The following is a 26,984-nucleotide window of genomic DNA, read 5'->3' on the forward strand; positions in this document are numbered from 1 at the left end:
TTGCTGGTGCTGCAATTCAGCAGCACCAATTTGGGGGTGACTAGGACTACAAAAAAGGACCAGGGGCTGTGTGCAGGCCGCATGTTGTCCACCTTTTGTATATGCATTTATTGATCATAAATAAGTCATCTAATTTATTTCCTGCAAGATTAACTTTGTACCCCCTATTATGTGTCGATAAGGTAGGAAGACATTTGAAGTAGACTCTAAAGCAAGCTTGTAAATAGTCACCACCTGTGATGAGTGAAAATCTTCTCTAACCTATCAGGTTATAAAGAGTTTATAACTTTGATGAGAATCCCACCCACAAGCTTTTTGTGCCACAAAGTCACTTACCCACAGGCTAGTTAACTTTGAAGACATTTGTAAGGCTGATTTAAAAACACCCAGGCTGATGGCACAGTAAAAAGGACCATTTTAAACTACCTTCTTTTGGCTACTATTTTGTATAATGATTGACCTGTCAGATAAATGGAGTTAAAACTGAGAAAATTAAACCAAAGTTATGCATTCTGTTTAGCACCTTCATCTCTAGCGAAAGAAGCATATCCTTAGGCTTGCTTTTTATATTATGATTATTTTGATGCCTAATGTATTTTATTACATTTCCTTTAATAAATGAAATGCAACAGTATGCTTGTTTTTTTTTTCATTACATCTGAGTTTTGCTTTAAGAAATGCAATACGTTGTGACCAACAGTGGAGGCTGGTGACTCCAATGTCAGTGGGGCAGTAAATCCACTCTGGGTTTCAGAAGTTGGATAACTTCTTTAGAGTGCTGACTGTTTCTGACTGAAACCCAGAGTGGACTCACCACTCTACTGACAGCAGAGCCATCAGCCTCCATTGGTGACCAACCTTACACTTGGCTGGATCCAGAAAATGGCTATCGCACATGGCACGCAGCTTCCCATGTCCTCTCCTCCCCCCTGCATCCCCTTGTATCCCCTCCAGATCTGTGCTGGCAGGTTGGCAGGACGGCTGGAGAAGATTTGGTGGGTGCACTGTGGGCTGAAGTGGGGAGAAGAGGGCATAGGAAGTTCTTTCCCAAGCAGTAGCCTTCTGTGTGCAGTAGCCTATTTCTGGATTCAGCATAACAAGTGCTTGTTTAATTATGCCACTTAGTAGCTATAGTGTATTTGAAGGCTGGGCTGGGGAAAGCTGGAATAGCTCCATGCGACTTCAGAAAAGAGGGGTTTGTAGGCTTCTGCAACGGATTCAAAATACCTACAGTTAGAAGGCTGAATTAAATAGATAGCAAGAGTGCCTGCTAGAACCATAGATTCAAGATCTATTAATTATCAATTCTCTTAATTTTCTTGAGGGATTCGAGAATCTGAGTCACGGTAGTGACTCTGTCAGATCATCTCTGCCCAGCCCCCACCAGCACCCTTCACATCCTTTGCATGCTACAGCTGCACCACATCAGTGACAGAAAGTCCTTACATGGAAAGCAGTACTGGTGATAGTTTTGGAGTTGCATTCAATCTTCAGGAAATTCAGTCTTTCACTTGATTTGGAGTATGCTAGCAGCAGCACCACACCAGTTTAGGATGATTTGCCACTCTGTGCTTCAGTATTAAATGGTACAATTTGTTTATACTCCCATAAGATCTATGGAGTACAAATGGCAGGATTCTCTATGTTTTATGGGAGAACATACAAACTGGGTCAATTTGTTTCTCCTTCTATAAGACCTACAGAAATCTGTTCTCAACTTCTCAAATGGAAGAAAAATGCACACACTACGCAACCAGGCAGTAAATGCAGACAGATAAATGTCAATTATAAAACTCATCTAGAATATAAAGGGATTCAAATTAGAGGTACTTTATGGTACTCATTTTCCTTAATTTTCTCTTCATGCTCTTAAACTATTTCTTCAGCTTTCTTGAATACTTGCGTAGTTTGGTTAGTTTCCAGCAGAGGCAGGGATTTCACTTTGTACTCGTATTCCAAGACGTATCCGAACTCTAATGTTGTAAAAAAGCTAAAAATATGACTAACTGTATGATACTTTTAATGCATGGTAATTTATGGTTCTCCTAAACTGAGGGTAGGCAATCTGGTGCCCTCCAGATGTTTTAGACTACAACTACCACCAGCATCAGTCGGCATTGTCAAAGGTCAGGGATTATGGGAGTTATAGTCCAAAAAATCTGGATGGGCCAGGTTGCATACCCATGTCCTAAACCATCACCTGCCTAGAACTCAGTAACACTTTTATAACAAACTCTGATCCAAAGGAGCACACAGCTACCAGCTGCAATGAAACCATATGAAAGTCACATACCTGTGTGTAATCGCCATACTGTGGTGAATAGCTAAAATAGTTCTCTACTGCTTGTTGTGGTGTGGTTCCCTGAGCAACTGCAGTGTCGAGCAAGTTATTGGAAAGTCCTGACTGCTGCTTAGTATTACTGGCTTTGCTTGCAACTGCTGCTCAAATAAAAGAAAATGCATTATTCGAACATGTCAGATAAAATTGAAAAGAATATGTTGCTGTGAAACCAGAATGATGCAAAACATATAAATGCCATCACTCCATAGTGCTTATAGCTCAAAAGGACAAAGTTATGCTAAAAAACGGAAGGATTGATGATAAGCAACAGTAGGATACTAACACAGTGGTTGAGGCAAGATACCGTTTCGAGGGAGCAATCCTATGGCTGCTAGATACTGTCTAAAGGGCCATGGGATTTTTCAGATTCTGCAAACCGAGGTCGGAACCAGGGCTCCAACTTCAGTTCCCAGAAACCATGTTCCCCACCCTTGACCCCACCCCCTTGAAGCTGGTGCAGTTCCTTCCATACTGGCTATGTCTCTGCAGTCGGAAATGGGGTGCGGAGACAGGGGAGTAGGGGTGGTCCTGGGGGCAGGGAGGAGACCGTGGAAGCCGCATTACACAGTTTCCTGTGTGCCACATGGGCTCCTTCCCTTCCCATCTTTGAAGCTGTAGCCAGACAGACAAAATCGTCTGTCTAGTCAAAAATGCAGGGCAGCCAGAGTACAAAGGTGAGGATCTCCTCTGTGCTATGGCTGATGTGCACTGGATACTCAGCAGCCTGTGACTTTGGAGGCTGCTGACTATCCAAATAGGATTGCACCCTTAATTGAGTTCAAGTTCTCAAGACATGCTATCAGTACCACGGGATAGGGAATTTTTGCTGCCTAACAATTGGCCTGCCCATTAAAGTGTAATGAATATAAGAATCCAGGCCTAAAGGTCTTGTTTGGAAGAATATAAAGGGTTTTCCAACACTGGTTGTAAATTGAAAAAGGGACAGGTTATGCTATCATCATGTCTGCTCTATCTTCTCTTACCTTCCACCAGTATTTTTACTTCTATAACTACTGTTGTATCATCAAGAAGCACCTACTCCAAGAACATCCTCTACTAAAAGGAAAGATCTGCAGCCATTTTCTTAAACATATCACTGGACTCACAGTTCTGTTAGCATCTGGTAGAGAACAGCAGCTACTTCTTTGGCATCACAATTACAAAGTGCAGTTGGGATGGAAATACAAGTTACTTCAGCAAATGTGTTCTCAAGACAACCCAAATGCAGGGGCAGGGGAGCATTTGGAGAAGATAATAAGCAGTTCGGGGTGTTGAACCCTTCCTGCACCTGCTGATTCTCCCTTTCAAAATGCCTCCTCAAGGCTGTTTTTTCTCTGTGTCAGGTTTACTTTTGGATAAGTAAGAGCCAAAAGCTAGGGGGAAATGGGTTCAAATTGGACAATCTACAAAAGAGGAAAAGGTTAAGTGCCATGACTGCCAATTCTCACCATAAATGGCCCCCAGCTCCCCACATTCTCGCTATGAGATAAGCTCAGGACTGAGAATCCCATGTTTTTCTCATAATGTGTAGTTCTGCTGTCACATTATACTGGGAGTGCTAAACACAGAGCTTCAGTGTAATTTTCTTTTTTAAAAAAGCAACTAAAGGGAGTCCTAATTTGGACTGGGACCATGGTGTGTGATGGGTGTATGGGGGTGTCTAGCTCTACCCTCCTGTGCTACAGCCCCAATCCAGATCTCACTTTCTCATGAACTAGAGCAGCTGTTTGCTGTGGAAGGAAAAACTAGCAGGCTTAAATTATCACTGTGTATTTCACCATCGGCAGCTAATAGTTCCAGAGAAACCATCTGAATTACGCCTGTGGCATGGCTGGAATGGGATATAGCTCTTATCTCCCAGTGGACCTAATCCAAAACAGGGGAAGCTATTGCTACTTTCACAAAGAAAGTTTGGCGTAATTGTTTGGCTCTTGTTCCCAGCATTTCCCTAAGAGTCGCTGGAATTAGGTGGGCAAATCCCATCTATTGTGCAATGCAACATACATTAGACACACAGCTCGACTAAGAGACTGGATTAGGCAGTTTGACTATATGAAGTTAGATTAAGACAAATCCAGTGTCATGACAGGGATATAAATGTAAGTAAGTGTATCCATATAATCTACAGAGGTAGCATAAAACTGATACTATGATGTATCAGCTACAAATATGACAAAATATGAGCTACAGTGCTGTCTTTTATGGCAAGTTTGAAGTTATATTAAAACCAAACGCTGCGGGCACTAGCATTATTCGCAAGAACGGTAACTACTTCCCATGCTCTCTTCTTTAGAAAATTCATGGCTTACCTGAAAGACACACAGAGGGCAGCACACTTGCCAAGTTCAAGTAGGGATTTGTACTAAGATGAATTTCTTTGGGGGGATCTCCTAACAGAGAGGTTTGATTATTTGAAGAGCTCTGTAAAAAAAACACATTTTCATTCTGCAACTGGAATTGAAGTTAATAAAATAAAATGTTGACACACCTCCAGTAGGCCAAATGACAGCAGAAATATTTCAAGTAGATATTGAAATCAAATATCCCATTAGGAGATTTTTCACTTTTCTAAATGAGAAAGCAATCCTATGGTCCCTGGGAGGGTGTCTAATAGGATAGTGTGGATCTCCCCCTTCAAGGCTGGAGTCAGAGCTCCAACCTCAGAGGAGATCCAACTCTGGATCTCCACCCTGACTCCCTCCAATCCCTTCCCAACCACCGCAAAAACCTCTGTAATGGCTCCCTCTCCCAAGGTCAGAACTCCGACCTCAGGAAGGAGGATAAACAGATGTAGCAGGAGTGTGGTGATGGATGGGGAGAGAGAGGCCGTGGATCTACTCTCAGCCGCCAACTATGCCCTGTCCCCAGGAAACATTTAGACATGGTCAAGAGCATGTCTAAATGTTTCCTATAGCTGGCAGTGGGAGGGAATGATCTTTTTTTTGTCCATGGATGAAAGAAAATGCTGAGCCTCTGTCTGCCTCCTGACTTCCGCCCTGCCAGCAAGAACTCAATGGGACTTCTGACTATACATGGTAGGATTGCTCTGAGTGTCCAATGGGTAAGAAATGTTGAAGCTCTATTGCAACAGTAATCAACTCTTAGGCTGAATGTGAGAAAGAGTGTGTTTGTGTGTGGTAAGAATGTGAGTCCTGGGGAGAGAAAATGGGCACAGAGAAGCTGTTAGAAACAGAACAAATAAAAACCAAATCTGAATTTTCAGAAGTTTCCTCTTGTGAATGCATAAGCCCTAAGTTGATGAGAATTATGTGCCTTTTTTCATATTCCAGGAAATATTTCTTGAAAATAAGACACAGGCAGAATCAAATGTTCTGTCACAACAGAAGCATCTTGTGTGAGTAAAACATATGTTATTCCTAGTGGCTGCCTTGCAAACCACCATATGCATACAAATAATGTAAATGCAAAGAAGCTCCAATTTAAAATGCGTTTCCTAAGTAGCCTGGGTCTATTTTTACCCTGAAGTAAACTCTCTGGTTTCTCCAGGCCAATTCAGCAGGAAGAGTAACCTCAAATACCCCTGACAAAATTAAAGCTATTCAGTTGTCAAATCTTGTTTAAGAGGAGACTCTGTAACTATGGTTAATGCAGACCGGGGAATTCACTGCAATGAGGGGAGAGCATGGATGTTCCATGGCCTACTACTGCTCTCTTAATTTTAGTTTAGAGAACCTCTTTAATTACATCTGCACTGGTCCCTAGACACAATTTCAAAATTTTTACAAAATATAATACATATTTATATCATATGAGAGGTCTGTACATCAGATTCTGATGCATAACAAAAAATATTGAATAATTACAAATGTAATATTTCAGCCAGTACATTTGGTTATATTTAGACACTTTAACAAAATGCATTAATGCTTCTTTTGCTGTTGTTCAGAATAACAGCACCAGTTTTTAGATGCCTTTTGTAATTAAGACGAACACCAATGAAAATATTACAAAATTATTTCCCACTGACTTCAGCAACAATAATGAACAGAGTTGCAGTAGTGTAATAGAAATGGTAGACCCAGTTTTCTTACCCCCAAGCTTGATTCAGTGGTCTGTGGCTTGAGATGTCCTGTCCGTAGGCCTCCAGCAGTGATATTTGTTAAGCTCTGCAGATAAGCCTGTGACCCTGAGCCAGTGCCTTCTGTCAATCCTACTGAAGATGGCAGCTTGTCCTGTGTGTTACTTTGCCTTGGCATTGCTTGTCCAACTACATGCTGATTTGGAAAGAATGGCAGCATGCCCATTCCTGTTGCAACCGATGTTTGAGCTGGAGTCCGATTAGATACTGCACAGTCAACCATAAATGGAAAAAAGTCTGTTAGGCAAGAATTGCCAGGACGGTCTGTTCATGGTGCATGTGAAAAGCACTGAGGAATCTGTTTAATAACTGCATCAGAACAGATAATTCTAGTGACAGGAAAGGAACTACAGAAACAAACACACCTAGCAGCTATCTTTAAATGGGATATTTAAAGTTTTACTTGCCTATCATACTCTTCTAATTTTATACACAAAACAGAGAAATAACCACAAAGCGACTGCTCATTTCCTTTTTCTGAGAGTGGAATTCTGAATGTTATCAACAGTTAATCTGTTCTTACAATGCCCAAACCATAACAGAGCTACTGCTGCTGTCTTTGGGATATACAAGGACATTTAATATTGATCGGTTATTAATTTATTAAATCTATATGCCAACTGTCTCCTCAAGCAGTATTCAAGGTAGGTTAATTAATATTTAAATTGTTAATTAATATATTTTAACTTTTTATTCATCCTGCCAGGGAAATAAAGTGTTGTTAAAAAGATGTGTGTTTAGTTTAAATCCAAGACCTTTATTCTGAATTATTCAACACTAAGGCTACAGTCCAAGGCAACTTACCTGGGGGTACGTCCTACTGAACAAACATGTAAGGATTGTGCTATTAAAGCTATTAAGTGTGCTTCTGAATAAAATAATTACAGAAGGGAAGAGAAACCCCTACTAGGTCCCTCCTTTCTCTTACTATTATTTCTCCCCCAGTCCCTCACAACTGTGCACAAAGCTCCCTTTAACAGCTGAAACATACAAGGAAATTGACCAGGCAAGACCTCACATATCAGATAGCCAAATCTGCACTCTTGCACACTCGTGAAAGACTGAAAAATGTAGATAAAATTCTGACCGCATTTGCACAATTTTGAACTAATAATGATGGTGGTGGTGGTGGCGGCGGTGAATGAATGATGGTCCTTCCAAAGTGCCCTTTGGGCATCAGTGGAGGACAGTCATTGGTGAGGGAGGCTGGAGGCAGCACTGTCAAGACTGCAAAGAGCAGCACAGGCTTTTCTGCTGTTCTTGCCGAGTGGCTCTGTAGCCACTGGGCACAAGCTACGGTGCTGGGTTCGGACATCACGACAAGCCACCCAGAGAACAAGGTATCTTCAACAACCCTACTACAAACCATGTGTTCTCAGGGTGGCTTGTTGGGAAAAAATAACCCATGCTGCAAGCATCCCCACCAAGTTCAGACATCACGGTAAGCCACACTGACTATGAGCTAGGGCTGTGCACCGCTTCGGCCCAATGCCCAAGGCCCAAGTCGAAGCGAGCTGCTTTGGGTCACTTTGAGCCCCTTCTGAGATGAAGCAGAAGGGGCACGAAGCGACCCGGAGCAGGCCGGGGGCTCTCTGAAGCGCTTAGTGTGCTTCAGAGCTCCAGCACCGCCGGCCCAGCTGCGCTGGTGCCTCCAGGTCCTTACCTGAGCCACCCACCTCCTTCGCCTCCACCACCATCATCGCCGCCACCACATTTTCCTCATCCTCCACTTCCATCATTGCTGCCGCCACCCTCTCCTCCTCTGCCACTGTCATCACCGCTGCCGCCATCTCTGCCGCCACCACCAGGTCCTGAGGCCTGGATGTGCACGACTCTTATTGCAGGGAGTTGCCATTTGCAAAATGGCAACTTCCAGGAACTTCCAGGAGGTCGCCATTTTAAAAATGGCAACTCCCTGCAGTAAGAGTCAGCGTGCGTCCAGGCCTTAGGAGCTGGCGGTGGTGATGGCGGCGGCGGCGGCAGCAGCGAAGGCAGAGAAGGTGGTGGCAAAGAGAAGGCGGCAGTGAAGGCAGCGGCGAAAGCAATGAAGGCAGCGGCGAAAGCAATGAAGGCAGCGGCAGAGAAGGTGGCGGCGAGGAGAAGGCAGCAGCGGCGGTGGCAGCGGTGGTGGAGAAGGTGGAGGTGGTGGTGTCAGCAGAGGTGGTGGCAGTGACAGAGGAGGAGGAGGAGGCAGCAAGGTAAGGAGTTGGGGGGTCGCACAGGGGCGTCGGGAGGGACCTGAAGCAGGGTTCAGCATCCAAATCCCATTTTGGGTTCAGGGCTGAGTCAGGTCGGGGGCCCCGAATCAGCCCTACTATGAGCCACACATGGCTCATAAACTACTGTACCTTATTGTGACATGCGAACCCAGTCGGTGACTTGTTTTCAGGGTGGCTTGTTATGATATCCAAACCCAGCAGGGCAGCTGCAGAAAGGTGTGTTCGAAAGAAAGAGTCGCTTGACAGAGAGGTGAAAAACCCAACTGCTCCTCGTGGTCTTGCTTGCTGAACTCTGCCTCGCAACAACATGTGCTACTGCTGCCTCTTCCCTCCTCAGTCCCCTCCTCATCCAGTTCAGCACTTCATTTGACAATGATCGGCTTTCCTCCCCCTTGTGAACTGAGATGTTCCTCTTCCTAGCCGAGCTATGTGTAATTGACTTACCTCTGGGTAAGTGTGCACCACCTCAATTTGGGACCATGGCGATTCAGAAGGGGAGATTGAGACTTTTTTTCCTTTTTTTTAACCCCACCCTCTTGGGAGGGGGGAAGGAATTTCAGCATGAAAACAGGAGGGGGAATAGCCCCCAGGTCTGAGGTTCCCTACCCCTACTGTATGGAATGGGGCCATTATCAACAGCTCTGTCCCACCACATAACATATTTACAGCACAGCAGGGGAAAACCACTAGTATAAATACTGCTGGTGGCGTAGTTGAATTTGAACTGGTCCTGGAACCAGTTTGCCCTTATGAGTTATTTTGTTTATGCCAATCCTAGGTGTCTCAGCAGTGATGTGCCATTTGAGATTATTGACCCATTAGCCCGTAATACTTGAGGTTTTACTAGTTTTTAAGCGATGTACTAGGTTGTTGCCTGTGTTTTGATTCTTGCTTCTTCCTGCTTTATTTTATTCGGGTCATCTTGAATTAGCAATCTTATCTAAACATGCTGCATGTAGGGTGTAACCATTCTGAATATGTTTGTATCTTGACAAATCTGCAAAATTGACTGAGCACACATTGGCAAGTTTTATACCGGTATGGTAAAGGAAGAGGAAAAATTAAAACTGGGAAGAATGTGGATAGAATCAAGAGTTGAGTCAGAATTTCCATTAATATAAATCCAGAATACACAGGGCTATATGACCATTGTTTCTACTGCTGCCTTCTTTCATAAATTATTTAACTTTATCCAACAATAGAGTTCCTGCTCCTGTGCCAGCTATTTAAAATGACCATAGGAAACCATCAGTAAAGCAGTCATCATTAAACTGTCTTTGTTAAACGCTCCTGTTTCTTACATAGCTAGAGCATGCTTCCTAAAGGGGCTACCCTTATAGATATATTGAACATATTTAGAAGCATGTTTTCAAAATGGGTGCTTCTGTTAATGTAATAGGAAATGAAATGCCACTTGCAGTTGCGTGCTTCTCCGTGGCTCCCCATGTCTGTGGTCCCTGGTGGTACAGTACCCATTCCTAACATTGTTTGAAGCAGCATTGCTGGAGGCTCTCCAAGTAAACTTGGTTTCTGCAAAGAAGCACAACATTACTGCATATTGTTAAAGAGATATCTTATTAAACTGTTTCACAGCCTTTCAAATGCAGGTAATTTCTTTGGCTGTGCTACTTGATAACAGAAGACCAAGAGAAGAAGGAAATATTATATTTGCAAGAAAACATGGATTAAGAGGAAGATCATACAATCATAGAATAGTAGGGTTGGAAGGGTCCATCGAGTCCAGTCCCCTGCTCAATGCAGGAATCTAAGTCAAAGCATCCCTGACAAATGGCTGTCCAGCCTCGTCTTGAGCGCCTCCAGTGTGGGAGAGCCCACTACCTCCCTGGGTAATTGGTTCCACTGTCGTATTGCTCTAACAGTCAGGAAGTTTTTCTTGATGTTCAGCTGGAATCTAGCTTCCTGTAACTTGAGCCCATTATTCTGTGTCCTGCACTCTGGGATGATCGAGAAGAGATTCTGGCCTTCCTCTCTGTGACAACCTTTCAAGTACTTGAAGAGCGCTATCATCTCTCCCCTCAGTCTTCTCTTCTCAAGGCTAAACATGTGCAGTTCTTTCAGTCTCTCCTCATAGGGCTTTGTTTCCAGTCCCCTGATCATCTTCTTTGCCCTCCTCTAAACCCTCTCCAGTTTGTCTGCATCCTTCTTAAAGTGTGGTGCCCAGAACTGGACACAGTACTCAAGATGAAGGGATATTTCTACTTATTTTATCCAGAATTATTATCTAAGAGGTAATTACTAGAGGCCTACGGGCAGTCTAAATTATTAAACTCACACTATTTGTTTGAATATTCTCAATCTTCACTAGTTGTGCCAGTTGTAGATGGGAGAGATTATGTAGCAGCAAACTAGATGCATTTCCAAGAACTGGTCCCTATCAGTTTCAACAGAAAAAAAGAAATGTCATAGATGGAACAGGGGTATTCAGCTAACTTGGAAATAAATATGCAGAAGAAGAATTCATTTCACATGTCTGTTAGCAGTGAAGGCCATATCACTGCTTCCTTAAAGATGAAGATTCTGTTATTAAGAGAAGGACATGACAGATATCTATAGAATTACAACTTCTGGCACAGACCACAGTATATCTACAATTATTATTTCAATGCATTTTAGGAAACGTATACAAGCCTAGTAGGTCCTTAGGAAGTTAAAGATCACAAAACTAACTACAACATGTATTCAGAACATATACAGTATAGCAGAAAAAGAGGGGTTAAACCAGTATCTAAAATCTACACATAAATCTCTGCAAACTCAATTTAAAGGAAGATCTGTTCGAGAGCTACATTAACTGCATATATCAATACATAATCTTGAAAATAAGATTAAAAAGTTACTCAAGTGTTATTTGTTTTTTTCTCCATTATTTATTAAGGGAACATTCCAATAAGGAACATTCCACTTCTTCCCAATACTACTAAAAGTGCCCTAACACAACCTCAAAGTTTAACTTGGCTTTTCCTTCAAAGCTTATTTAAAAAGATGATACTGAAATTATAAATCAGGAGTGGGGGACTTGTGGCTTCCAGATGCTGTCTGACTAGAATTCCCATAATCCTTGCCCACTGGCCATGCTGGATGGGGCTAATGGGAACTGGAGCCCAACAATGTCTGTGTTGAAAAGTCTGGTGTGACTTATAGCAGAGTTGATTATATAGAGAAAGAGTAGCAACACAAATGTAGTATTGGAGACAATAAATGCAGGCTACAGCCAGTTTAAAAGAAGTTCAAATCAACTTACTTTATTAGTGATTTTAAACACGTGGTCAGAGAAAGCTAACACTGTTTAACTACAAGCAACCCCTAACACTAGGTATGTGAATGTAAGTGAGCAAAGGCATGAGGTATGGTTACTTGCTTCCTCTCTAGAGAGACTGCATGGTGCTTGTTGCAGAGCCAAGAGGAAGGTGGAGGAGGAAGGACAAGGAAAGGGAGAGAGCAGGAAATAAGGAACTGATCAAGCTACAGGGCATTCTCTATTGCCCCCTAGTGCCTGGAAGATGCGGAGTTATTTCTATTATCCAATAATTTAGAAGGCACAGATTCCCCACTGCTGTATAAATCCTTCAAGCAAAACAATGTAGTTGAAAAACATTTTTAAGTGAGCTGAACCAGTGTTCATCTAGTAAACACAGATAGAGTGCTGCCAACTTCTTCAGCTAATTACAGAAAAAACACTGCATTACAAGGAAGCTGCAGCAATCAGCTTTGTCAGCACTGAAATATAAAAATAAATCTGAAGTTACCACAAGTATGCCATGAAAAGATATAGTTGATTATGTGACAGATAAATTCAGATTTCTGTGTCAAATTAAATGATTAGGGTAGGGTACAGTTTGTAGGGTCCTCATTTTTAATATTCAAATTTTATCAAACATTATCAAAGTGTTTTTGGTGCATTTAATTTGTTGTCCCAATTAGGGAACAATAAAACTAGAAGTCTTCCTTTAAGCACATTTAGTGCGTGATTTTCTTGCAAAGTAAAAGCACCATCTAGTTTGGTTGTGGCATATCTAATCCAAAGCACCACTCAAGCCTCATCAGTTAGACTCTTGCTATGTACAACATGCCTCCCCGTCTACTGCAATTTGAAAAAAAAGCATTCCTGTTTCCCTGAGTAGAAATACATAGTTGGCAAAATTACAGAGAACAATATTAACAATATATATCAGGAGAAGAGTTAGGTTTTTTTAAAAGAAGAGAAATGCAAGGATGTGATGCACATGTTTCCACTGATCTCTTCAAACAACAACAACAACATCATTGAGATATGTACCAGAAACCAACATAATAAAGCGTGTGAAGAACCAACATCTAAATACCCCTATTCTCTTCCCACTGGCTTAGAAAAAAAATTCACAAGTTTCAGCATATTTCTAGGAAACCATAGAAAGACTTATGAGCTTTGTATTCAGGCTGCCTTATAAGAGATTTGTTAAGCCAGGGGTGAGGAACCTATTTTGGCCTGAGGGCCCTATTTGTACAGGGAGGGCTGTCAGGGGCTACATGCCAACAGTCGGTGGGGCCACTCCCTCCCATGCACACACTTTCCATTTACACACACATGATGGGAAAGGTGAGTGGCACAAAAAACCTCCAGGAACTGCTGGTTCAAGGTGGCTGGAACAACTTGAAAGTAAAGTCTTTCTCAGAAGCCAGTTCCACATGCCCCTTGCCTTTCTCCAGACCGTTTCCCTGTTCCATGAGCAATCTCCAGAGCTGCAATAGAGCCTCCCAAAAATCTCAGAGCTGATTGCTGTTCCAGAGATTGCAGATGCAACACAAAAGCTCTTGGGAGATCAAAGGTAATGGGCGCATGTCTTCAGAAAGTGGGTATTCTCCAGAGGAACAGCCTCGCAGGCTGGACTGGGGAGTCATGCAGATTCCCCATAGCTGTGTTAAGACAAATAATCTGAGGTTTCGCATGTGTTTCATTTTAGCTCTTCAACGTTATTTTAAAACAGAGATATGGTATCTGCATACTAGTTTTCTTTTTACCACCCCTGAGACTTCATAGTAGTATATGGTATTAATATAGAGAAAATAATAAATCCCAATTCAGCACTTGATACTGAAGTATGGCTGCAACAATATTTTATTGTTATGATTTTAGAAGTTAATGAAGCATGCTAATAAAATAGAAATTTTCCTTTAGTTGCAAATGAACTCTCACCATACATTGATTCAATATGCTTAACTAATACATTTTGTGTCAACTTATAAACATACCTGATTAACTTTATTCAAATGCAAAAAGGCTGGGCTGACTGACGGGCTTACAAGGTGTGGCACACTCATGGGAGCTCCAAGAACTGCTTTAGAAAACAGAATAGATTGCCATATTTTTTATAAACATATAGGACTTAATACTTACGTTAAGATAAAAGCATGAATTGCTAAAAATTAGTTTAATTTTATTTTTTCCAATAGTTCTACATGACTAGAGATGTAAACAATTAGTCATCACTACAATTAAACTTCTTCATATGCCTGACAGTTGATTGCAGTACACATAGGATCTGCTTCTGCATTTCATAGCATACAGACAAATAGAATTCCTCTTAGGTGCAAATAGAAACTTTCCTGCCCACCCATCCCAACAACACTGATACCAATGCAAAATCCTAGAACATGAACAAATGAACTTGTACATACAAATTTTGCCAGTTAGAATAAGAGACATACATTAGAGAAAGTCTAAAGAAGTTAAAACTATTTTTTAGCAAATTTAGAGCTAACTTCTGCTGTGAAAGAACCTATTCAGATAATCCAGAATCTGCAAAGGGTGGGGTCTCCTTTTGGTTCTTAAGAGCTGTAGAGATGGATTTAAATATGCAGCAACTATAGCTGGAAAAAAGGATAGAAGCTTGAAAGCTTTTGGAAGTGAAGCGGAGCAAATCAACTCTGTGCACGTTGCCTGGCAAAGGAATGAGTTTCAGCTTCAGCAGCGCAAATCACAACTTGCACTTAAAACCAGTTTGTAGGGTCCTCATTTTTAATATTCAAATTTTATCAAAAATTATCAAAGTGTTTTTGGTGCATTTAATTTGTTGTCCCAATTAGGGAACAATTTATCTTGAAAATCTCACAGGGCCAGTTTGGATGATCCTATCTTGTATGCAGCCTCTTAGCTCCTTCGCTTGCCAGCAAACAAACCAGGAAATCTTTCATTAACTATATGTTCCTGTTTTGTCTGAACTGGGAAACTATTATAGGTGTCGGTTGGATTCAGACAAATCCTAAGCCAAATTGGGCAGATCTAGATATATTCAGGATTCATTCAAATTGAAGCAAAGGCTATTTAAATCACTTGGAAACTAATCTGGATTCTTTTGAAGCTTTGCGAGTAACTTGGAGAGGTACAGCACATAGATAGTGTGCCTCCAAAAGCTGATAAATTTCCCCCCAAGCTCTCTATATAAGGAAAATGCTGGGGGAGGGGGAGAGAAAGGAGAGGATTTTTACATTTCTGACAGCTCTAGCTTCCAACCAGGAATTACTTCACCATGACTCTCCACTTTTACTTCCAGTCACAGTGGTTTTGGGAGGAATTAGAAGGAACTTACCAGAGACAGCTTCTGTGGTTTCACTGCATTTTGTGACTGTGTGTCTGTGGCAACAGAGGCAGTAACAGCACCCAGGGCTTCCAAGAATGACTTTTCTTGAGGCCCAGTACTAACTGAAATGCATGTACCTTCTGCTGTCTGTTACATGGGTAGTTGCTGCTGATACCAACTATCCAAGGAGCTATGTGAAATTCCACTAAGTCCCCACAACCCGAGTGATCAGCAAAAGTTTTCCAAAAAACTGGTTCTTCCTTTTAGAGGCCACAAACAGTTGCACAGTCTTCCCCAACCTGGTGCCCTCTAGATATTTTGGACTTCAACTCCCATAAATCCCAGCTAGCATAGCTAATTGTCAGAAATGCTGGGAGTTGGAGTCCAAAAGATCTGGAGGGCACCAAGTTGGGAAAGGGTGGGTTACAGGCAGGCTAATATGAAGTTATGTGGGGTAAACATTTCTGAATTATTACACATGTCTGGAAACGTATCCAAAATTCTCCTTTTTTCTTTTTACAATTTGTAGTTTAATAATGAAAACATTATTAAAACACCAAAGTGATAATTCCATCCTACTTCAGAGCATATATATTAAAACTTACCAAGTTTATTAGCACATCCATGTAACTGGGGTTGTAACAACATTTGTAACATCGCTGGGGTATTTAAGCTTCTCATGATCTGCACTGCATTTGGATCTGGGAGCAAGCCCTTTCTGTTGTTCCTCATCTTGAATAAAGAAAACATAGAAAAAAATTAGATTGCCAAGATAGAATAATGTTCATTCTGTAAAATAATTATTCCTTACCTGTAGTGGTTGCATTTCAGATAGCTTCTCTGTGTACTCACACATGGGACTGAGCACATTCAGGTCATATCTTGGAACAATCTAGGGCTCTGACAGAGAAGAAAGGTGCTCCCACTCTTTCCTTCAACCATGCAGATTTTAGTTGCTGCACACAGAATCATAGAATAGTAGGGTTGGAAGGGGCCTACAAGAGCATCGAGTCCAACCCCCTGCTCAATGCAGGAATCCAAGTCAGAGCATCCCTGAAAGATGGTTGTCCAGCCTCATCTTGAATGCCTCCAGTGTGGGAGAGCCCACCACCTCCCTAGGTAATTGGTTCCATTGTCATATTGCTTCTATTAATGTAACCCAAAATAGCATTGGCCTTTTTTGCAGCCACATCACGTTACTGGCTCATATTCAGCTTGTGATCTACAACAATTCCAAGATCCTTCTTGTTTGCAGTGTTGCTGAGCCACGTATCCCCCATCTTGTAACTGTCTTCCAAAGTATTAGCTATCCCGCCCAATTCTGTGTCATCTGCAAATTTGATCAGCATTCCCTGCACTTCCTCCTCCAAGTCATTAATAAAAATGTGGAAGAGCATTGGGCCCAGGACTGGGCCCTGTGGTACTCCGCTCATCACCTCTCCCCAGTTTGAGAAGATCCCATTGATAAGCTGTCTCTGAGTCCAATTCTGTAGCCAACTGTGGATCCACTGGATCATTGTTTCATCTAGCCCACTTTGAGCTAGTTTGCTCATCAGGATCTCATGGGGCACTTTGTCGAAAGCTTTGCTGAAGTTGAGGTATATTATGTTCACAGCATTCCCACAGTCCACAAGGCAGTTACTTGATCAAAAAATGAGATCAGATTTGTCTGGCAGGGTTTGTTCTTGACAAATCCATGTTGGCTTCAAGTAATCACTGCATTGTTTTCAAGGTGCTTACAGATGGATTGCTTTATCATCTGCTCCAGAATTTTCCCATGGATTGATGTCAGACTGACTGGTCCGTAGTTCCCAGGTTCCTCCCTTTTACCCTTTTTGAAGATAGGGACAACGTTAGCCCTCCTCCAGTCATCTGGCACTCCACCCGTCCTCCATGATTTCTCAAAGAGAATAGACAGTGGTTCTGAGAGTTCTTCTGCCAGTTCCTTTATTACTCTAGGGTTCAGTTCATCTGGCCCTGGAGATTTGAACTCATTCAAAGTAATTAGGTGTTCCTTGACCCTATGCCCATCGATCTCAAGCTGCAATCCTGTCCCTTCAGCCTGTACTTCGCCTTTGTCAGGGGGCTCATAAACCCTCTTTTGGGAGAAGACTGAGCCAAAGTAGGAATTGAGCACCACTGCCTTTTCTTTGTCATCTGTTATCACTTTGCCATCCTTATTTAATAGGTGAACCACCTTTCTTTCCTCTGTCTTTTACTATGCACGTAGCTGAAGAAAGCTTTTTTGTTGCTTTTAGCAGCCATCGCTGACCTCAGCTCGTTCTCAGCTTTAGCTTTCCTGACACCATCCCTGCAATTCTGAGCTACCTGCCTATACTCTTCCTTTGTTGCTTGGCCTTCTTTCTATTTCCTATATGTGTCCTTTTTTGTTTTCAGGTCATCTCTAATCTTTTTGTGAAGCCACGTTGGCTGCTTCTGTTGTCTTCCACCTTTTTTTCTTGTTGGAACTGTTTGTAATTGTGCCTTTAGAATTTCCTTTTTTAAAAACTCCCACCCATCCTGGACTCCTTTTCTCATTAGAGTTGCTTGCCATGGGACCTTACTGATCATTGTTCAGAGTTTATTAAAATCAGCTTCCCTAAAATCCAGGGTATGGGTTTGGCTACACTCAGCTTTTGCTTCCTTTAGAACCAAGAACTCAAGTATAACATGGTTGCTTTCCCCCAGAGTTCCTGTAACTGTCACTTTATCCACTAAGTCATGTCTGTTGGTTAGGATCAAGTCAAGGATAGCCAATCCTCTAGTTCCTTCCTCTACTTTCTGTAGGAGGAAGTTATCCTCCTACAAGTCAAGAATTTCCTAGAGGGGCCAAGTTTTGCAGAATTTGTCTCCCAACAAATATCAGGGAAATTGAAGTCCCCCATTACTACTGCATCATGCTTCCTGGAAACATTGGCTATTTGCTTTTCAAAAGTTTCATCCTTGTCTTATCCTTGATTGGGTGGCCGATAGTAGACTCCGACCACCATGTTCCTTTTATTCATTGCTCCATTTATTTTAACCCAGATGCTCTTGATGGGGCTACCAAGCTCATCCTCCTGCATTTCTGTGCAGAGATATGTATTTTTAACATGTAGTGCAACCCCACCTCCCTTTCTGTTCCTCCTGTTCTTTTTGAACAAGAGTCATGAGAGTCATCCCACCAAGTCTGAGTTACACCTATCAAGTCATAATTTCCCTCCTGTATTAAGAGTTCAAGTTGGTTCTGTTTGTTTCCCATACTCTGGGCATTAGTGTATAGACATCGAAGACTATGTGCTTCATGGTCTGACTTTCTTCCTACATGTTTGTGAAGACACGTGCTTACTAAACACACCACTTCAAGAATATTCACAAGTAAACAACCTATTTCTTTTTTTAGTTTGTCATTTCTGTGCAGTCTCACATATAGAACAACAAATTGAGCAGACTGTCCTAATTAAATGCGTTGTGAAAGCTGATAAAATATCAGTCATTGTGATCTCAGATAGTATTTTACCATTTGGGCCTGGAATGTATAAGGCACTCAAAACTAGTCTAAGAAAAGCCTTAACCAATGGGCTAAACTAACTATATAGCAACCCACAGAATCAATAAAAATATTCAAAGGCAAAAATAGTAGAATTCTAAAGTGTTTTACTAGGTCAGATTATGTTACTCATAACTTACCAGTTACCAGTCCCACTGACTCAGACACTTTTTAGAAAACTTAGTTTTCTTTCTTCCACATCATTGTACTGTTTTGTTTTTAATTCAGCACTTTTGAACTGGAGCGTTATGTTTTCTTCTTAAGAGGAAGGGAGAACAGTACATGTGCATTTTGCACATTTCAGTTAGTACCAGTGTACAAAGTGTGTGGAAGAACTATTCCATCACATTGTTTCTGAGAAACAATCTCATATGACATGCAGGTCATAAAAGCTTCACTCCTAAACAATGAAACTAAGCCACATCCACATACCTTGACATTTATTTTTAAATATTTACTCCTCTCCTTATTGTACACCAAAATGTGTCACTAATATGCCTACTATCAGTGCCTTTTTTTAAAATGACACAGCTGTCTTACAGAAACAAACCTTCCAGACTCTTTCAAGCAAAGCTTAGTTCCCATTTCTCTGGTCTTTGATTCTTAGCTAGACAAAGGACTGAGATAATTTAGTAGCTAATCCCAATCCAGCAAGAAGAACATTCTGAGGACAGATACAGATGCCATTGAATATTTCAGGAGTGATCTATAGTCTTGGCTCATAGAAAATTCGGCAAGGACTACAATTATTTGTATGAGTAGAATAAGTCTTACATATCGACAAGTCACAACATAATTGTTATTTACAGAATCAATTCGCTTGACACAAAATATATTTTAGAACAGTTATTTCAATTTCTTCCTGCTGTACCCAAAAGTAACAACAAACATATCAGTATATCACACGGTTGTGTCTGTGCAGTACATAAATGCATTTTTCACATGTTTCCTTTGGTGGCAAGAAACTCCTTACCATGCGTTGTGCTGCTATAAGTGCGGCAAGAGTACTGCGCCCTGGAGCTCCAGGAGCACAGTAAGAGACATGCACTCTCTTCTCTTTGATAGTCAGTCCATCTGTGCCTTGCTGTACTTCCTCTGCCTGCTCTGCTGTTTCATACTCAATGACTGCAAAGCCGCCAACAGAGCTATCTTCATCCTGAGCAAGCTGTAGGGACATTTCACAACACAATGAATAAAACACATACTTTTATGTTACTGTTTTGAAACATCACTCTGTCATCCCAGCCACTAAACATGAATGGCCTGTGCAAACTATTTAGCATTTCCAAGACTAAATTAACATTACAGATCACTCCTCCATCAAGCTAAATTTCACACACAAATATTTTGCAGATAACAGCCATGCTGCACTGTACTTGAATTACTACTGCCCTGCCATCTAATCTCATGAAGAACCTGAGCTATGAAATAAATTTGTCAGTTATTTTATGGAGCATTAAGAGACAGAATTAAACTAAGAATTAGTTTTCAGTCATGGGCACATTTTTCCTTTACCACTGGAAAGAAAGTTAATTATTTTCAGATATGGTAAACAAATACTAACTATTTCAAATATATGTTTTTAAAACTCATATGAAAAATAGCAGTTGAGACATTTGTGAAATTTAATGAAATCCTAGCTGATTAGTCTTAACACCTCAGTTACTGGCAGATATATAGGAAACTATATGCTTTATACCCATCCAAGGAAGAGTTTTTAGCTTCTTTTACAGTATTACAGCAGACTTCCCAACACACCAGAGGCTGCTTTTTAAACACCCTGTTTGCATTTCAGTAGGTGAGAGGGAAAGAAGGGGAAAATAATGCATGTCAAACATTTGGACACATGCATTCTTCTGGATCACTACCATTACGTTTCATTTATTTCAGTGGCCTTTACTGTCACATAAGCATTCGCTAAAACAGACGTAGATCGCATCACTATGATGTGATTATCTAATCAACTAGCAAAAAGCAGGGATTACTTGTTTGATACAGTGGTCCACCCAATGTTGCAATGCTGAGTAACAGAATTAACATATAAAGACAGCTAAACAGGCAATATTTATACAGATGTTGCTGGTCCCTAGTTGACTGTGTCATACCAATTTACTTATAGGACGTTTTCAGAAGATATAAAGTTATTCTGTATCTGCTCAAGTAACCCCCACAGGAAATACAGAGCTCATCAGGGCCCATTTCGTGCCAACTGAGAGCTTTTGCCCTTTGATAAACATGCAGCAGCTGTTCATTCTGTTCTATGGAATCACTCTGGAACAATATAAAAACATAAATAGGTCTAATCCACCTGTGCAAACCCTATCGAAATAAAGATTCCCACAAAATAATGCCTAGCAACCAGAATGCTCCTAAAATGTATCCATAAGAAAGATACTAATGAAAAAGATACAACAAAAAATAACATCTCCATATATCCTCAGACAATAATATTGCTACAAGTCAAACACTGAGGAAGCAGTACAGGGTTTTTGTGAACTATGTTTAAACAACATTGGAATAATGTTTAGAAAAATAACATCTGTGACCAAACATAGCCCACAACTGAAAGAAAAGTCTAAGACAAATATATTTCCAGCATACCTGAACAGAAGGAAATACAACTAATTTAAACAAAGGAGTCTGGGAATAAGAAAAGTCTTCAATACCTCTCTAAACACACAGGGACATGTGAACATATGAAACTGCCTTGTATGGGAATTAGGCCATTCATCCATATAGCCTAGTACTTTGGCGGAGGTAGGCAGCAATGGCGGAGGTAGGCAGCAATGTGCCCAGGCACAAGTGAGCCCTCAGGCACCTTTTCTGATGCCTGTTGTCATATCCAACCCTACCACTTGTTCTTTTAAAAATAATAATACATTTTCTTATTGGCAGGTGGGATCACTTCAAAGCAAAGTGAGGGCCTCCAGCTGCTGCCATCTTAATTTCCCATGAGTGCCTCTGGGCCACATGTGTGGCTCAAAGACATTCATAGGAAATGAAGAAGGTGGGCAGCTGCAGGCTGAGGCTTTCCTATGCATTGCACTCAGCCGCCAAGAAAAAGAATGCCAAAGAAAAAAGAAAAGAAAAAAAGGAGAAAGGTGGGTTCATAGGAGTTGTTTAGTGTGTTGAGCTCAGACCCCTACTCTGCTTTGTATTCAGTCTCTTGGCAGCTTACTTGTCTTTTGTGACTAGCCATGCCTCCCATGGCAGCCATGTTGTGGTGGTGTCAAGGACAGTTTCTCAAATTGCCAAATATGCCTATAGGACCCAAAACATTGTCCATCTATTTTAGGCAGTATGAAAAACATGTCTTTTAAAGACAGTATTTGCTTAAAACTTTTAATAGCCTTTGTGTATGTGTTTAGGTCTTATCACTAACCACTATTCTTATAAACTTTTATTGTTGGGTATTAATTTGTGTTACGATTGTTTTAAATATTGTTGAATGTCTGTTTGTTGCCTTAAGCTCCCTTTCAGGGAAATAGATGGGATACATGTTTTTAAAATAAATAATTATAATGTTTTTAAAATCCAGCCACTTCAGAACAGACAATGTACTTGTGGTCTTTTCCAGCTTCCAGAAGGATAGCCATGTTAGTCTACTGTAGCAAAAAAAAAAAAAGTTTTGCAGCACCTTAAAGTCTAGCAGATATACTGTCACATAAGCTTTCATGGATGACAGTCTGTGTCAGATGCATGAAGTGTTAGCTTCAGATGGCAGGTTGTCTGTACTAGTAATTATTTCTAAATTCAGATTTTGGGTTCTACAGCTATAATAGTTTGATATATTAAAGGAGATTTATTATATTTCTCTTATCCTCCCACCCCAATCAGAGGCCCTAGATTTATAAGTGAAGGTTTAAAAATCCTCACAAGGCTGCTCTCTACAACAGAAATTCTGTAAATGTTGAGGATAACTAACTTATGCAGGGCAGTCTTCCAGATGGCCGTTTACATAATTTCCAGGTGACTAACATAGGCCAACCAGAGCCAAACCTAATAAAACCTTTATACTACTTCTGGAACAGAAGTCACAAACAAAGTATAATCAGTCACTAGATTGAATATATGAAGTTGCAAATCAAACAATAGAAAATACATGTAAATAGTGTAGTCAAACCATAAAGTCTGCTTTTGACTTTCAAAGACATAAATTTCTACATACCTGGTAGAACACAGGTTTATAGTTACTTGAGAAAGTTTGCACCAGATCCTCTGCATCAGTATAGTCTATAGGGAGGTTTTCCACACAAAGGCACTTTGAATGAATGAGTTCTGGAGTTAACTGGTTAACATCCATCCACTGAGCAAAGAGGACATTACCACCTAACTGTTTTCCTAGAAGGTCCAATCTAGCCTTAGCTGCAGAATCCTTTTTCATGTATTCCACAAAACCATAGCCCTTTGAATGACCCGTGATTTCACTATAAATCAAGAAGTGCCTTTCAACATTGCCATAGGGTCGCACCAACTCTTCAAACTCTTGTAACGTATAGGAAGTAGGCAAATTGGTAATGCAAAGCAGGGCATCAGTTGGCTGAAGCTGTACTGATATATCTCTTCCTCGAAGGGAGTGTTGGTGAAACAGCCGTATTGCATTCTGAGCTTGTTCCCCATTTAGTAGAGTTACAAAAGCTGAAAGACAGCAAAATAAGCAAAATATTTACTTATTGGGGTTGTTTGCACAACATAACAGCCCACTGCAGCACGACAGGCACCAGGTTGCATATGCAACCACTCCTTGGGGCTTGTTATGTGCAAATCCAGCAACCCTAAAACAGACCATGGGTTATGCCTTTGCATAACCCATGTTTCCCAGGTTCACACATGGTAAGCCACGAGCAGGGGTTGAATATGCAACCTGAAGCCCATGACCGCTGCAGCTCACCATGGGTTAAAAAAACTCACAATGAGCCGCAGCATGTCATCTGAACCTGGTCAATCTCTACCACAATTCATCTTCAGCAACAGTGCTAGCTTGATGGAGAAGTCTTGGAGCAAGAAAAGCACAAGAATGTCTTATGTGAAGTTACTTTTGTGATGTCCCAGGAGGAGTATATACAGAAAGAATAGATGGCATAAAATGTAAAACTGATACGTCATAGCTTATATTTTTCTTAACTCTGGATCAAAGTAAAGATTTAAAATTTATAATGGTAGTCCCTTGTCTCATCAAGAAGTGGGAGCTCCACTTCCACGAACTGTCTCTGCTGGAATTCCCTGATACATCCCTCCTACTGGAGTCCCCCATCCTAAAACCCCAGGCCTTTGCTCATAGCCCCTTGACCCTCAAGAGAAGCTCTTGGTGTGGGAGGCAAAGGGGGCTGCAATTTTCCTTGCATGAACGCTGCATTGGATATAATACAAGGTGCCAGCATCCTTAGCCAATCACATAAAAAGTTCTCAGTTTTATAAAATGACACTTTATGATCAAGCAAAGCTTACTTTAATAAAATAACATTCTATTCAAAGTCTTTAATCCCCAAAGGCAAACTTTAAAGATTATTAGCAGTGCAATTAACAGCTCAAGCAAAACACAGCTGTGTAATTCTAAATAAAATCTAAAGTAACATGGGATGTGCCTATTCATTTCCATAAGTCACTCTTTTCTTTCCCCATGATGCTTTATCAAAAAATGCCATGATGTGGCTAGGTGGTGGCTGGGCTGCCCAGCATACAGTAACCTTTTAAAGATATTGCTGACATATCAAATTTCAATAGAGCCTTTTCCTGAAATTCAGTTCCAGGAAGCTCTGGTTGCAAGATTACTGTTTAAAGGAGAAAACATCTTTTATTCTAGATTGCCTATTAATCATCTGTTTCTACTGAACACCAGAACTCAAGCAGAAGTGAAACTGAGTGGTAAGATAATGCCACTGAGAATCAGGAATGTTAACATTTTCTTTCAAGCCTGAATAATCAGAGGTTACATTATCCTCAAGTCTAAGAGGTTTACTAAATAAATTATAAACAGTCACAGTTTTTAAAAACCAGTTTTAACTCTGCTATAGCTGTGAACATCTCATACCAATTAAACATGCACACATGCGCGCATATGACTTCATCTAACCCTCAGGCTGTGTTTGGATGACACGGCATGGCTTATTGTGAGTTATTTGAGCCATGACATTCAGGGGCACCACGTTACATATTCAACCCCCACTCGAGGGTTGTCATGCTGTGCAAGCAGGTGTTATAAGAGGGTTAAACATAATACTAAAACAGACCATGGGTTTTATGGGGGTTGTTTAACCCTTGCATAACCATGTTCGCCAGGTTTGCATAACATGACAAGCCCCAAGCAGCAACCCACAGCGAGTTCTCATGTTGTGTGAACAGCCCCATTGTATCATTAAGGCTTTGGTCTAGAAACTAGACCCACTAGGGCTTTCTTACAATAAGCCTTTCTTTGCAATAAAGTTTGTAATCAAACACAAACAGCAATTCTCTCAAGGAGTGAAATTTCAGTGACCTCTTATTGTAACAGATAGCCAGTGACCAACCAGAATGTGTGATAATGCTACACTCTATCTCCTATTAATAAAGCAAATAAAATGCTAAGTGACACATCCTAGGAAGACATAGTGGTGGTCAGTAGTGAGATTTAAAACAAACATATGATGCCTACGGAATCATTAACTCCTCTTATCTAGATGGGGTACTGAAACTACTACTGACCTAGAAGTTTGTGAAGTTAACTTACATCGCCCCCAACACTGTTGCATCTTAAGCTTAGTGTTCCATGCTTACATAGAGATTTGTTCCTCAACAACCCTGAATTCCAGGTTCTCATGTTGCATCAAACAACTCAGGAACTGTGCATCCCACTTTTTTTCTTTTTAATCAACACATTTTTTTTTAATCAACACATTCTCTTACAAGCAGCTGGGATTTGAAGTAAGTTTCTGTTGGTGCTGAAAACTGTGTGTTCAAAGGAGTTGGTTAGTGTGTTGGGGCTCAGACCTCACCTCTGTTTTGTATGTGGGAAAGGACAAGTAACCTGTCTCTTGGGCAGGTTAGTTGTCCTTTGCCATGCCCCCATGGAAAACATTTTGTGGAGTTTCTGAAATGGCCAAATGTGCCCATGACCCAAAAAGGTTGTCTACCCTTGATATAAGACTTTGTATTTTATTTTCATCATTTTAGAAACTGGGAAATCCTTTGTTGGCTAAGCCTTGATACATATAAGCATGTTTATCATTCAGTGCTTCATCATTTGATGACTCTCTGCTGTATATATGAAGCATATCTAGTGTTGTTTATGAGATGACATCGTGGCTGCTCCACATATTCATGTCAGCACTGGGTTCTGAAGTAGCTGAATGATGAACATGCACTTGTGAATTGGTCCTTAGAAGATTAAGCATCATGTGAAAACTTAATATTGGTTCCCAACATTTGCCAACTCCTTTGAAGCTCAGAATAGAAAATATAATGGTTATAAATTAAAGTTCTTACAACCCAAATTTCATTATCTCTACCATTTTAATTTTGAAATTTCAAAAATTTTTGTTTCAATATACAAGAACATTCCTCCACTGAATCAAATTAGGCTTTCTATGATGTCATGACAAACCATGGTCTGATGCTATGGAATTGAGCACTGAAAAACTCCAGGTTGGCATACTTTTTTATATATTATATTTATTACCCAGATGTATACACCACTTTCCACAGAGTTATCAAAGCAGTAAACATATAATGCCATTACTATTAAAAAATAATAAAACCTAAAACTACACAATAATAAATAAATACTAATCAGCAGCTATACAACACACTGCACACCATAGCAGACCATAGCTAGCTCACTTCAAGGAAAGCCTGTGAGAAGAGATGGATCTTAAGACAATGTCTAAACATCAGAGCTGTGGGGGTCTCTCTAATGACATCTGGTAATGTGTTCCAGAGGGTGGGTGCTGTGACACTAAACATTCTCTTGCAAGTGTTCCTGAGGCGAACCTTAGGAGCACGTGACACCATCAGAAGTGCTCCATCTGATGACTGCAAAGACCTCCTCCTTTTTCTTCTTGTTTCTCTTCCTTCTTCTCTTCACGCACTACAGTTCCTCTACCTACCTTCTCAGCTCATCACAAATCACAGTTTGCCAGTTCAGACAAAATGGTACAATATGGTTTATACAAACAAAAAATGAATCAAGGTGTAGAGAAGAGACAAAGGGAAATTGCCAGCTTGAGAGTCCTTTAAAGCCCAA

The 26,984-nt window shown here is 40.8% G+C and overlaps 1 protein-coding gene across 5 annotated transcripts in view; it reads right to left on the minus strand.

The window, feature by feature from the left end:
• Positions 1 to 26,984, minus strand: part of RAVER2 (ribonucleoprotein, PTB binding 2) — a 55,331-nt gene that overhangs the window by 9,024 nt on the left and 19,323 nt on the right. For 2 of the 5 annotated variants that reach the window (XM_084852297.1, XM_084852300.1), the window contains exons 3-10: positions 22,935 to 23,404; positions 19,740 to 19,931; positions 15,843 to 15,969; positions 13,910 to 13,995; positions 10,078 to 10,189; positions 6,394 to 6,647; positions 4,651 to 4,762; positions 2,294 to 2,439 (exon numbers count right to left, since the gene is read on the minus strand). In XM_084852297.1, coding sequence (XP_084708423.1) covers positions 2,294 to 2,439; positions 4,651 to 4,762; positions 6,394 to 6,647; positions 10,078 to 10,189; positions 13,910 to 13,995; positions 15,843 to 15,969; positions 19,740 to 19,931; positions 22,935 to 23,404 — 1,499 coding nt within the window. Of the gene's footprint in view, positions 1 to 2,293; positions 2,440 to 4,650; positions 4,763 to 6,393; positions 6,648 to 10,077; positions 10,190 to 10,952; positions 11,052 to 13,909; positions 13,996 to 15,842; positions 15,970 to 19,739; positions 19,932 to 22,934; positions 23,405 to 26,984 lie in introns of all 5 variants that reach the window. The other 3 variants (XM_084852302.1, XM_084852301.1, XM_084852299.1) reach the window with 3 other exon arrangements.

Source organism: Heloderma suspectum, chromosome 4, assembly GCF_057233095.1.
Source record: "Heloderma suspectum isolate Gila_16-S chromosome 4, 16-S_ref, whole genome shotgun sequence".
Lineage (NCBI taxonomy): Eukaryota > Metazoa > Chordata > Lepidosauria > Squamata > Helodermatidae > Heloderma > Heloderma suspectum.